At 45.0% G+C, this 13112-nt stretch overlaps 1 protein-coding gene across 1 annotated transcript in view; it reads left to right on the forward strand.

Annotated features, from left to right (window-relative positions):
- The window catches only part of LOC132396769 (E3 ubiquitin-protein ligase UHRF1-like), a 151780-nt gene that overhangs the window by 109947 nt on the left and 28721 nt on the right, over nucleotides 1-13112 (forward strand). The window contains exons 5-9 of the mRNA XM_059974642.1: nucleotides 1309-1418; nucleotides 1529-1715; nucleotides 9233-9356; nucleotides 9472-9579; nucleotides 9818-9922. Coding sequence (XP_059830625.1) covers nucleotides 1309-1418; nucleotides 1529-1715; nucleotides 9233-9356; nucleotides 9472-9579; nucleotides 9818-9922 — 634 coding nt within the window. The remainder of the gene's footprint in view (nucleotides 1-1308; nucleotides 1419-1528; nucleotides 1716-9232; nucleotides 9357-9471; nucleotides 9580-9817; nucleotides 9923-13112) is intronic.

The raw sequence follows: 13112 nt of genomic DNA on the forward strand, positions 1-13112 counted from the left end.
GTCATGTGTTAACAACCAATTGTGCAGAAGATTGGCACATCTGTTGCTATTTAGGGTCTTGTTACTTAGGGCACCAACTCTTATTTAGGTCAAAAAAGCTTCTCCAGAACCTGATGATAAGAGTAAGTTCGCAGAAATTTAATACCACCATAAACTTGGTTCACAAAAGCAATTCTTGAGAGAGAATTTCCTGGAAGTGGCACCTTCTCATCACCCACCTAGTTCAGACTTGTATGAGTGTTTCAGCAGTAACTTGGTCCATTAGTCAGCTTTGACCAATTTGGAACGGCATTGTGCAGGGTTTCTGATATCATGTTGCAGAACTTAGGGAAGTCCCCCCTTCCCACCCCACCCCAAGAAATGCTTTGACAGCTGGGAAAAGTACACTCCTTAGGTGCACCAGCTCTTAGTTTAATCATTTTTCAGTGTCACTGATATTAACGAAAAATCAAATAAAGCTATTAATTTCAAATAAAAATTGCAAATTTTATGGAAAGTTCTCAATTTTCAGGGAAAACTTGGGCAATTTATCACCTGAATAATTTGCCTTTAAAGATGTTAAGGGTGAGCATCTAATTATGAATTTTAATGTAAATATAACTTTCAATTACTATCATTTTCTTAAGGCAGAGTTAAAAGATTACAAATGTCATAAGTGTTACCCATGTATTAAACATAATTTCAGATTACCTTTGCAGTTTTTCACAGCACAAGATCTATTTATCATAACAAAAATTTCAGACTGGTTGGCCATGCAAAAACAAAATATTTGTTTAAAAAGAAAGAACATTCGATTCTACTATATTTAAGTATTAGGAGATTGAACTCGCCATTTGTGCATTTGCATATCTGCCACATAACCTCCAAAACTATTAGCTGTATTTATCCTTAATATTATATTGAATAGAGAGTGTCTCTGCTTCAAAGAATAACTTCGATTTTGAATAATAATATTTTCCTGTGGTGAGCTTGTATTGCATGTGAATACCTATGGCATTGGTTACAGCAATTAGTAGCAATGTCAGTTAGCTGTTAACCTTTGTTTGCACGAGGAAAGAATACTTAACAGATTTTTTTTACATGGAAGTGTTTACACTGTATTTGTATATATGATTTTTTTTGAAAATGGATATTTATTCTTTAAACCATCTTTACTTTGTAACAGTGAAATTTGCACCAAAAGTTACATTTGCAAAAAATGCTTTTATCTGATTTTGAAGGGTTTCTTTAGAAGATGTCTGTTTTAAATGTTGATAAAATTGCTTATTCGGCAATTCTGTAAACTTTTGCATTTCTTATCTTTTACAGAGGCCCATTAGATGTAATGGCTGATTGCAAGGTAGTGTTTTTCGATGAAATATACAAGATTGAAGAAGCTGGAGCTGAGCCAATTACACACGCTGATGGCCAGTTTAAAAGTAGGATGCTGTTTATATGCAAGGACTTGTGTATACTGATAATTTAATCTGCAGACAGTACTTAATTCAAACAATTGTTTTGATTTTATTTTCCTTCACCACTTCTCCAGGGAAGAGTGGACCTGAATGTAAATACTGCAAGGCAGATCCTGATAGAGAATGCAGATTCTGTGCCTGTCGATTATGTGGTGGGAAGCAGGATCCAGATATGCAGCTGTTGTGTGACGAGTGTAACATGGCATATCACACATACTGCTTGAATCCACCCCTCAGCCACATACCAGAAGATGAAGACTGGTAAATTTTATCTTGATGAATATCATTTTGGTTGGTTGGTGGGACAAGGGAAAGAACAGAAGATTCTTTATGCCTTTTCAGAGATTAAAGTTTTGGGCTATGAATTTAATTTAAACTGCCCACTAGAAGTATGTATTAGGTTATAATTACAGATGATCCCCTGGTTACAAATATCTGACTTACAGGGTAGATACAAACAATGTACCGTATTGTTAAATGCCTGACATACGTTTATTCCTACAAACAGCAGAACAATGCTAATGTTGATTTCTTGCTTGTGGTTGCTGTTGAATTTGCTGCTGAACTTAATGCATCTACAGTTGTTTTTTCTCTAATCCCAGTTTTCTGACCACTGTGTGAGATATGCCTTGGATCATCAGTGTTGCCACTCTTCAGGTGCTGAGTCATCCAGTGCACGTTTGATTTTTGTTTCTTAAAGCGGTGTGTAATAACACCTTTTATTTTGTATATTAAAAAAAACACAAGAAACTGGTTGTTTGCAGTTGTGCTTGACTAACCTGGCTCCACTTACAAGTCTACAAATAGTTCTCGAAAGATGTGTCTTTACTTCATTGTGAAGGCACACAATAAAGGGAACAGATGAATAATTCAGAATTCTAAATCATTTATTGGCACCAGAATGAGAAATCAGTTTTGGAATTAAACTACAGCCAATTTAGTAACCTAAGACTACATGTAAAAAGAGCAATATCTGGTTTATAGAGCTGATTCCACCTTTCAGTTGCTTCCTGATATTAATGCTTGTTAAGATCATAGTACTGCCTGCAAAAGTTTATGTGTTTGTTAACAAATAGATTATCTTTGATTGTAGTAGCAACTTACTAAAGCAGCGGAAGTGACATTTGGCACCAGTGTTCTAACCTGCTGCTGTTTTTGTAGAAGTCAGTATTATTAAGCCCATCTGCCATGGGGCAAGTTCGTGCAAAGTCACACAGTGAACTACTCTCTCCAATTCTGAAACAGCAATTGGTAATAAGTTCCAAGTGTGGCATTAGCAAATAATCTACAAGAAACTGAAGAGAGTTGTGGACACAGTGCATCATGGCAACCAGCCTCCCTTCTATGAATTCTCCCTACACTTCTTGCTGCCTTGGTAAAGCAGCCAACATAATCAAGGACACCACCCACCCCGGACATTCTTTTTTCTCCCCTTTCCCATCAGGCAGAAGACAAAGAGCCTGAAAGCACACACCATCAGCCTCGAGGACAGTTTATATCCCACTGTTATAAGAATGTTTCACCAGTACATTAAGATGATCCCCTGACCTCACCAACTATCTCATTGTGACGTTGTATGGAAGTTACATCAAAGAAAGGGTTAAAATGGTGTGCTAACAGACACTTCATACAGCCTTTTCTGAGTGTGGGAATTCAGTAAGAGCAAGAGTCAACTGAGACAGTGTGCAGACATAGTGCTGTCATCCAGATTGAACATAGCTCTTGAAAGCCTAACTCCCTTTTGTACAGCTTTTCTGTCCAAGTGTAACAAGACAATGCATATGAAGGATTCTGCTGCAACACTTATTATTGGACAGTTATTTTTGTAATTCTGAAGTATTTTTGGCCTTTAACACGTCATGTTGTTTTGTAATTAACACCTGAAATATGTATTACAGAAGTATGTAGTACTTGTTCTTAAGTATGTAAATTATGGGATTTGGAAGTGAATAAAATTTGTATTGAGATGCTCGATATTGGTGTCTAACTCATCAATTTCGGAATAAAAGTGGCATTTCTTTGTTCAAACTTTGGAACACTTCAGTTCAGAACAGGGCCGGCCCAGCTATTTTTGTGCACAAGTGTTACTGAGCAATGAATGCCAGTTTCCAGAGTCCCATTAATTGGCAATGGCACTTGCATTTTACTGTCTACCAAAACAGGCAGTCCCTGGGTTATGTATGAGTTCCGTTCGGAACAAGTACATCCGGTATTATTTAGCGTCAGTTAGTCAAACATTTGTCTTAGTATATAGTATTTATTTTACCTTTCTATGCATATAAAACACTGAAGAAACGTACATATTCCAATAATTAAACCACTGCGTTGCTTAGTAATAATTGTAGCTTTCATCGGGGCAGGGCTTTTCACATGCTCCATTATTCTCACTTTATCCGTTATCCTTTAAAATTGTTCAAATCGTCGACCGACTGTAGCCTAACGCTTTCTAATGACCGATGGCGTTTCACCTCTTTCCAAATGCTTTATTATTTCCACTTTATTTTCAATTGCGATCGCTTCCCGTCAATGGAACAGAAGCACTGTGGGCATCAGGTCCCGATCTCTGCCGGCTCCCGAGGTCCACTGTGTCCTAACGACCACCGCATTGAGACAGGCTGAATGGGACAAGTGGGGGCTGTGCTGGGTTTGAGTATTTGATCATCCACAATATTCCGCGTGGGAATTTAAACTGGAGGTGGCAGTGTTTTTTTTTATGAGGTCGAGTTGCGAGCTCGATATCAACCCGGCACGGATGGTATGGGAGTCACTGGATCAACATCAACCCGGCACAGGAGTGGTCTGTCACTGGATCGACTCGAGAAACTCCGTTCTCCAGCCCGGCGCTGATCTCACTGCACCATCAGCCGACTGGGACCGGGGTGGGGGGGGAGGTCAGGGTGAGTCGTACTAAGAAAATTTTAAGCCAAATACAAAGTTAGACACTCGACACTGTGTCAACTGCAACGACTTAAAATGGCGGACGGCGACAGGATCCAACTTAAAATGGCGGACGGCGTTCTTCTTCCTCGGTTCTTAAGTACGAGTTGTCCATAAGTCAGACATATGTATCTCGGGGACTACCTGTATTGCACTTCCTCAGTATTGTAAAACTTCATTCTGCACTCGGTTATGGTTTTACCTTGTACTATCACAGTGAACTGTTATAATAAATTAATCTGTGGATGGTATACAGGGCAGTTTTTTCACTGCACCTTGGTACATGTGACAATAATAAACTAATTTACCATTCACTTGTGTGGGTTGACAAAACTTAATTGGATGAAACAATCTTAAATGGCTGAAAATCTGTTTAAATTGATGCACTATTGATTGTATTGTGGCGACCCATTTCCTGGCACATCCGAACCGACTCACAATTAGATAGCCTACGGGGGTTTGCGAGTACAGAGCTTTGGAGCCTCTGCGCCATGGGGGGCAGGTTGAGGGAGGCTTAAAAGTGAGGCTGAAGATTTCGAATAAAGTTTTTTCCTTCGACTGCAGTTACCGACTCCGTGTCGTAATTTTAGCGCTGCGTGTAGCACACCGCTACAATTGGTGACCCCGACGGTCCAAACGATTTTTGGACCAGAAATGACCGACGCCGCCTCTGTTCATGCGGTTTCGTTGAAACTGCCGGGTTTCTGGACACAGCGCCCGAACCTATGGTTCCAGCAAGCCGAAGCCCAATTCCACGTTCGCCAGATCACCTCAGAAGACACCCGCTGCTACTACTACGTGGTGAGCTCCCTCGACCAGGACACAGCGGCCCAGGTCGCGGAGTTTGTACAGTCGCCCCCGGCAGACGGCAAGTACACGGAATTCAAAGCCCTGCTCCTCAGGACTTTTGGACTCTCACAGCGCGAGCGGGCTGCCCGTTTACTGCACCTGGATGGCTTGGGCGACAGACCTCCATCGGCTTTAATGAATGAGATGTTGTCTCTCGCCGACGGACACACACCCTGCCTCATGTTTGAGCAGGCATTCCTGGAGCAGCTGCCCGAGGACATACGCCTGCTGCTGTCCGACGCGGATTTCAGTGACCCCCGGGAGGTGGCAGCCCGGGCGGACTTGCTGTGGAATGCCAAAAAGGTGAGCGGGGCGTCCATCGCATGGATCTCCCAGCCACGCTCCCAGCAGCAAACCAGTCCAGGCCCGGCTGCAGAGCCCGCCAACCCCCGGCCCAATGAACACTGGTGCTTCTACCACCAGCGGTGGGGCGCAGAAGCCCGCCGTTGTCGCCCGCCCTGCAAGTTCCCGGGAAACGCCAGGGCCAGCCGCCGCTGATGGCTACGGCGGCTGGCCATCGGGATAGCCTCCTGTATGTGTGGGATAGAAGGTCGGGATGCCAGTTTTTGGTCGATACTGGGGCTGAGATCAGCGTTTTACCTCTGACGAGTTACGACACCCGCAGCAGGGCACCGGGTCCCCCCCTGAGGGCCGTGAATGGCAGCACAGTAAGGACCTATGGCACCCGTCAGGTGCAGCTACAGTTCGGCTCCAGCCAGTTCACGTGGGACTTCACACTGGCCGCCGTAGCCCAACCGCTTCTGGGTGCGGATTTTTTGGGGGCTCACAGCCTACTGGTCGACCTGCCCAGGAAGAGACTGGTACACGCCGAGACCTTTCAGACGATCTCCCTGGGTGCAGCCCAGTTGCCAGCCCCTCACCTCGGCTCCATCACGCTGTCCGACAACGACTTCACCAGGGTCCTGGCGGATTTCCCATCGGTTCTGGCACCGCAGTTCACAGCGGCCATGCCCAGGCACGGCGTACAGCACCACATCCCGACCCAGGGACCACCCCTCCACGCCCGCGCTCGGCGGCTTCCCCCGGACAAGCTCCGACTGGCGAAGGAGGAGTTCCAGAGGATGGAGGAATTGGGGATCATCCGGCGGTCCGACAGCCCATGGGCCTCCCCCCTGCACATGGTGCCCAAAGCGACGGGGGGCTGGAGACCGTGCGGCGACTACCGCAGGCTGAACGAGGCTACCGCACCGGACCACCCTGTGCCGCACATTCAGGACTTTGCAGCAAACCTGCACGGCGCACGGATCTTCTCCAAGGTAGACCTCGTCCGAGGGTACCATCAAATCCCGATGCATCCTGACGACGTCCCCAAAACGGCTCTCATCACCCCGTTTGGCCTTTTCGAGTTCCTCCGCATGCCGTTCGGCCTGAAGAATGCCGCACAGACGTTCCAGCGGTTAATGGACGCGGTGGGACGGGACCTGGACTTCGCGTTCATCTATTTGGATGACATCCTCATAGCCAGCAGCAGTCGTCAGGAGCATCTGTCCCACCTCCGTCAACTCTGCGCCCGACTGAGTGAATACGGTCTTACAATCAACCCCGCCAAATGCCAGTTCGGACTCGATACCATTGACTTCCTGGGCCACAGGATTACTAAAGACGGGGCAACCCCTCTGCCTGCTAAGGTAGATGCAGTCCGCCTCTTTCCCCGACCCACCACGATCAAAGGCCTTCAGGAATTTGTAGGTATGGTCAATTTCTACCGCCGCTTCCTCCCTTCAGCTGCCCGGATCATGCCCTGATGTTGGGTCCGAGCAAGGACATTACCTGGGATGAGGAGTCCGCCGCCGCTTTCGTTCAAACGAAGGAAGCTTTGGCGGATGCCGCAATGCTAGTACATCCCAGAATGGATGCCCCTACCGCCCTCACAGTGGACGCATCAAACACAGCAGTCAGTGGGGTGCTGGAGCAACTCATCGCAGGTCGCTGGCAACCCCTGGCGTTTTTCAGCAAACACCTGCGACCACCCGAGCTCAAGTACAGTGCTTTCGACTGGGAACTGTTGGCGCTCTACCTGGCAATCCGGCATTTCAGGTACTTCCTAGAAGGTCGGCCCTTCACCGCGTTCACGGACCACAAACCGCTTACCTCTGCGTTTACGAAAGCGTCCGACCCCTGGTCGTCCCGCCAGCAACGCCACCTGTCCTACATCTCTGAATACACAACGGATGTCTGGCACGTCTCGGGTAAGGACAATGTCGTGGCGGATGCGCTCTCTCACCCTACCGTTCATGCCCTTTCCCAAGGGGTAGACTTTGAGGCACTGGCAGAGGCGCAGCAGGCGGATGAGGAGATTCCGGGTTACAGAACCGCAGTCTCCGGTTTGCAGCTTCAGGACCTCCCCGTGGGCCCGGGTGAGAGGACCCTACTCTGTGACGTCGCCACCGGCCAGCCCCGCCCCGTCATCCCAACAGCCTGGCGGCGCCGCGTTTTCGACTCCATTCATAACTTGGCGCATCCCTCCATCCGGACAACTGTCCGGATGGTTTCCAGCAGGTTCGTTTGGCACGGACTCCGCAAACAGGTCAGTGAATGGGCCAAAACGTGTATGCACTGCCAGACGGCCAAGGTGCAGCGGCACACCAAAGCCCCACCGCAGCAGTTCCATCCTGCCCACCGGCGTTTCGACCACATTCATGTGGATATCGTGGGCCCCCTGCCGGTGTCGCGCGGAGCGCGGCACCTCCTGACTATCATGGACCGGTTCACAAGATGGCCAGAGGCGGTCCCGCTCACTGACATCACCTCCGAATCTTGCGCCCGAGCCCTGATCACCACCTGGATATCTCGCTTTGGTGTACCAGCCCACATTACCTCCGACAGAGGTGCCCAGTTCACCTCCAGCCTGTGGTCAGCTATGGCCAGCCTTTTGGGGACTCAGCTGCACCACACCACTGCCTACCACCCACAGTCGAAGGGGCTAGTGGAGCGTTTCCACCGTCACCTGAAGTCGGCCCTCATGGCCCACCTGCGAGGAGCCAACTGGGCGGACGAGCTTCCCTGGGTCCTACTCGGCATCCGCACAGCGCCCAAGGACGATCTGCACGCCTCGTCGGCCGAGTTGGTATACGGCGCGCCCCTGGTTGTCCCCGGGGAGTTCCTACCAGCCCCAAGGGGGCAGGAGGAAGATCCGGCAGCAGTCCTGGGCAGACTACACGAGAAGCTCGGTAACCTGGCCCCCATACCCACTTCACAGCACGGGCGGCACCCGACCTGCGTACCCAAAGACCTACAGAACTGTAAGTTTGTGTTTGTACGAAGGGGCGGGCATCAGCCACCACTGCAGCGGCCATACGAGGGGCCGTTTATGGTGCTCCGGAACAACGGGTCCACGTTCGTGCTGGACGTTGGGGGGAAAGAGGAGGTTTTCACGATGGACCGCCTCAAACTGGCCCATGTGGACCTGGCGCAACCGGCCGAGTTTCCGGCACCTCGGCGCAGAGGCCGACCTCCCAAGCAGGTTCTGGCCCAGACTGTGGACATTGGGGGGTGTATCGCCGGTTCTGGTGGGGGGTTATGTGGCGACCCATTTCCTGGCACATCCGAACCGACTCACAATTAGATAGCCTACGGGGGTTTGCGAGCACAGAGCTTTGGAGCCTCTGCGCCATGGGGGGCAGGTTGAGGGAGGCTTAAAAGTGAGGCTGAAGATTTCGAATAAAGTTTTTTCCTTTGACTGCAGTTACCGACTCCATGTCGTAATTTTAGCGCTGCGTGTAGCACACCGCTACAGTATTATATCTTGTGGACTATAAAGATTTTATGCTTATTAAATGTAATTGGTTTTGGGATTTGATGTCAGTCTTGTGCTGAGTTAACAAAATACCATGGATGACTCTTTGTTTTTCTGAACTGTTATTTTATGTCATGCTTTGTGAGTGAAGTTTTGATTTGAATCCTTTTGATTTGTGAGTGAAGTTTTGATTTGAATGATAGTTATTCTCTGTTTAAACACTATGTACCTGCAGGTATTGCCCCTCCTGTAAAAATGATACAAGCGAAGTTGTCCGAGCAGGAGAAAAACTTAAAGAAAGTAAAAAGAAAGCCAAGATGCCCTCTGCCAGCACTGCAAGTCAGAGAGACTGGGGCAAGGTGGGTACAGCTGCTTGTCTATTACCATGTCATGCATGTACATTCATTTGAGTGCTTGTTTAAAGTCACCAGTGGATTACCAACTTACTTCCTGTAATCTATCACATATTCTTAGGGTATGGCCTGTGTTGGTCGCACAAAGGAATGCACAATAGTTCCTTCTAACCATTATGGTCCCATACCCGGAACTCCTGTTGGCACAATGTGGAAGTTCAGAGTTCAGGTGTGTACCATTCTTTAATTTCTTCCATTTCTCAGCATTTGTTGGTGACTTATTTTATTTTGACAATAATACTCAATCTTGAGGGATCTTATTTTGAATAATGTAACAGATCTGGAAGATCTCTGTTTTTTTTTATGATTTTGTTAATGATAGATGAAAACAATTGGCATAATTGTTGATCACCTGACGAGCAATTTGATTGCTACCTGTTTAAATTTGGATGCTTTATTGCTGCAAGGTGAGTGAAGCAGGTGTTCACAGGCCACATGTCGGAGGGATTCATGGACGGAGCAATGATGGAGCCTACTCCCTGGTGCTCGCTGGAGGCTTTGAGGATGAAGTGGTATGTGATTTAAACTGGTAACCTACACAGTAATGTAAACAAAATGTTGGATATTCTCAGAAGGTCGGTCAGCATCTGTAGAATGTGAAACAGGGCTAATGTTTCCAGTTGATGAACTCTAAAGTTAGAGATTAAACAAGTTTGCACTGCCACAGGGAGGAGAACAGAACTGAAAGTTTGTAGTAAAACAAAAGTTTAAAGAAGTTATGAAAGGCAGATCTATAGGTGATGAAAATGGAAATGTAAGCTTAATTTTCTGAAGTTGTTGAACTTGTATTGTGATACACTGACTGAAGGATAAGGTACAAGTTATCCAGCTTCATTGGAATATTGCAGAAACGGTGAGCAAGCATCTGGAAGCTTAGCCTCACCTTGCAGAGTGAATATGATGTTCTGCGCACCACTTAACTCATTTGTACCTGGTCCTCCCAGTGCCGAGGAAGGTTAAATTTTCTGATTCCATTACATTTGTTCTGTTGAGTTACCGTTCAAATCACTGCATCCAATTGGGAATTTCCTTCCATCGTTTTGGACTGATCCTGTTGCCGCCTTTCTCCTTTTTTCTCCTGCAAGTCTGGACTTGCGTTTTCCCTTGTCGTTGCCTTTTACTTCACCAATCACTACAGTCAGTAGTAAATCTTGTAATTTCAGTGCGTCCATTATGATGCCTCCCCCAAGTGTGTGTTACAGTTTCACTGTCCCAAAGGCACCATTCCTTTTGTGAAAATATAGTATATTTCTCACCATTACATCCTCACTTTCCCTGATGAACCCAGCAAGTGTAATTTGACTTGCTGTTTTCTCATCATCAAGCACACATTACCTTTGAGGTAGTTTACTAGTACTAATTTGGGATTGTCATAATACACATATTATTCAGAGTGGTATTTCTGCATGGGGTGGGGGAACAAATGACGATTTGACGATGTTTATATAGAACATATCCACAAAAATTATCCAAGCATTCATGCCCCAGCTATGCCAATAGTCTGCAATTCTCTCCTGCTCTGAAGTTTCTGAACTTGGCTCATGCATAATTCCTTTGAAGTTCAGTACAAACTAATCATCTTCACATTATAGATCAATGACTATTATTTAACTTTACAGACTTCCAGACTCTTAGCTGAGTTCAGAAATTTCATATGACGTTCCTGTTGTTCTGATTTACACGCTGGACATCACTTTCTTTACTTTTACTATTTCTACCGTACACCAATTATCCCCTTTGTTACTTAATCACTTGTATCATGTATCCGATCATTGTTTCCTCTTCTTGCCGATCTTGTTCATCCCTGTATATCTAATTTTCCAAACCTGGTGAGAGATTATCAACCTGAAAGGTTAACTGTTTCTCACTCCGGATGCTACTGCATATTATCGGCATTTTCCAGCTGTTATATTTCAGATTGATAGCATGTGCTACATTTTAGGTTCTCTAAATTGTATTCTGTTTTCCTTTGTATTACTTTGATTTTTTTTTGGAATGATATGCTTGGCTGACATGCAACCAGAAGTTTTTCCACTGTATCTTGGTGAACTTGACAATAATAAACCAAACACGCATGCTTGACTTCTTCCACTTACCGTTTATTTAATTTGAAATACTGAAGGGTAGCTGGTGTATCCTCAGTACAAGAGACACCGGTTCATTGTATAATCATTTCACCCTTTCATGGGACTTGGATGTTTCTGGCTATGCAGATATTTATAATCCATTCCTTATTGCCCTAGGACTGAGAAGCTTTTAAGAGTCAACCACATTACCTGATCTGGAGTCACATATCACAACACTAATATAAACTTAACAGTTGAGTTTTCATGACAGTTAACTAGCTTTATGGCCACTCTGAAGTATTAAATTTTGTCGGATTATTCAAATTTAAAACCTCTGCAACAGAAAATATTGGAAACAATCCTCAGTTCAGGCTGCACCTGTGGAAAGAGAGTTATGGTTCAGGGCTGATGGAAAGTCTTTGACAGGATGTTTCCAGCATTTTCTGTTTCACCTTCAAATATCCATCATCTGCATTTTTGTTTGATTTGCATTTGCTCCCTGTAATCTGACATCTGGTCCACTAATTCAATGACTGCATTAAAATATTCTCTGGTTTTAAAAATGCATCTATATACAAATTGGCATGGTCATACATAAATTAGTACATAAGTACATGTAATCTTCTTTCAATTTTGTCCCTAGTACTGAAGATGCACTAACTATCCTTTAGTATTTTTCAAGTATTCAGTTTCAGACTGTGAGAGAATGATCCGATTAGAACGGTGCTCACAAATCGATGTCAGCCTCTCATAAACAAAAACGGGAAGGCACTCGACAGGTTAGTCAGCAATTGCGATGAAGGGTCAATGATCCAGAAGGTTGATTGTTTCTCCCTCTATGGATGCAGTTTGACTTGCTGAGTTTTTCCAACATTATATGTTGTAGTTCTCAATATCCAACATTTTCATTCTTTGCTCCAAATAATGAATACTGCTTTTCCAGCTGCTAGAGATTACTGAGTAGTAATGAAGAGTTATTGTTAGCTGAACTTATTCTATCCTGCCCAACATTAGTTGGTAGTTCTAAGAAAATCATAATTTTTCGTTATCTGAGCAAGTTTGCACAGTTCAGGAGTGAAAACAAGCACAGTCCTCATACTCCAAAGCAGGATTCTACCTCTCTAACTGTCAAATCGAAGAAGTTGTTTAATGTTGCTGCCTATTTGAATTTGCACTCTATATTTTTGGCAGTGATTCATCAAGTTCTGTAGCACAAGTGGGGATATAGTGTTTTAAAATGATACAGCGAGGAAATTATGTTAATGAACAGTGCACATTTGAAAATTGCAGCCCTTCATTAGTCATTGTATTAAAAAAAAACAAAATGTGGAAACAAATATAAACATAATACGTTCTTAAAAATAAGTTCTGTGATGAAATAGTCCTCACACAATTTTAGGCTAAGAGATAGGTGGTCAAGGAAATCAGACATTTATGTTCATTGTAGTAAAGAATGGTTTGACATAATGGGGCCCATGTACTATTTATGATATTCTTTTTGCTTTTTCTTTTGTGTCTTTCTTGTTTTATATAAAATAATTGATATTATTGAGACACAGCTTACAAAAACTTAAGATGTGTGGCCTTTTCCTTTATTTTTTATTTAGAGATATTGCATGATAACATGCCCTTCTGG

This window comes from Hypanus sabinus, chromosome 7 (assembly GCF_030144855.1).
Source record: "Hypanus sabinus isolate sHypSab1 chromosome 7, sHypSab1.hap1, whole genome shotgun sequence".
Classification (NCBI taxonomy): Eukaryota; Metazoa; Chordata; class Chondrichthyes; order Myliobatiformes; family Dasyatidae; genus Hypanus; species Hypanus sabinus.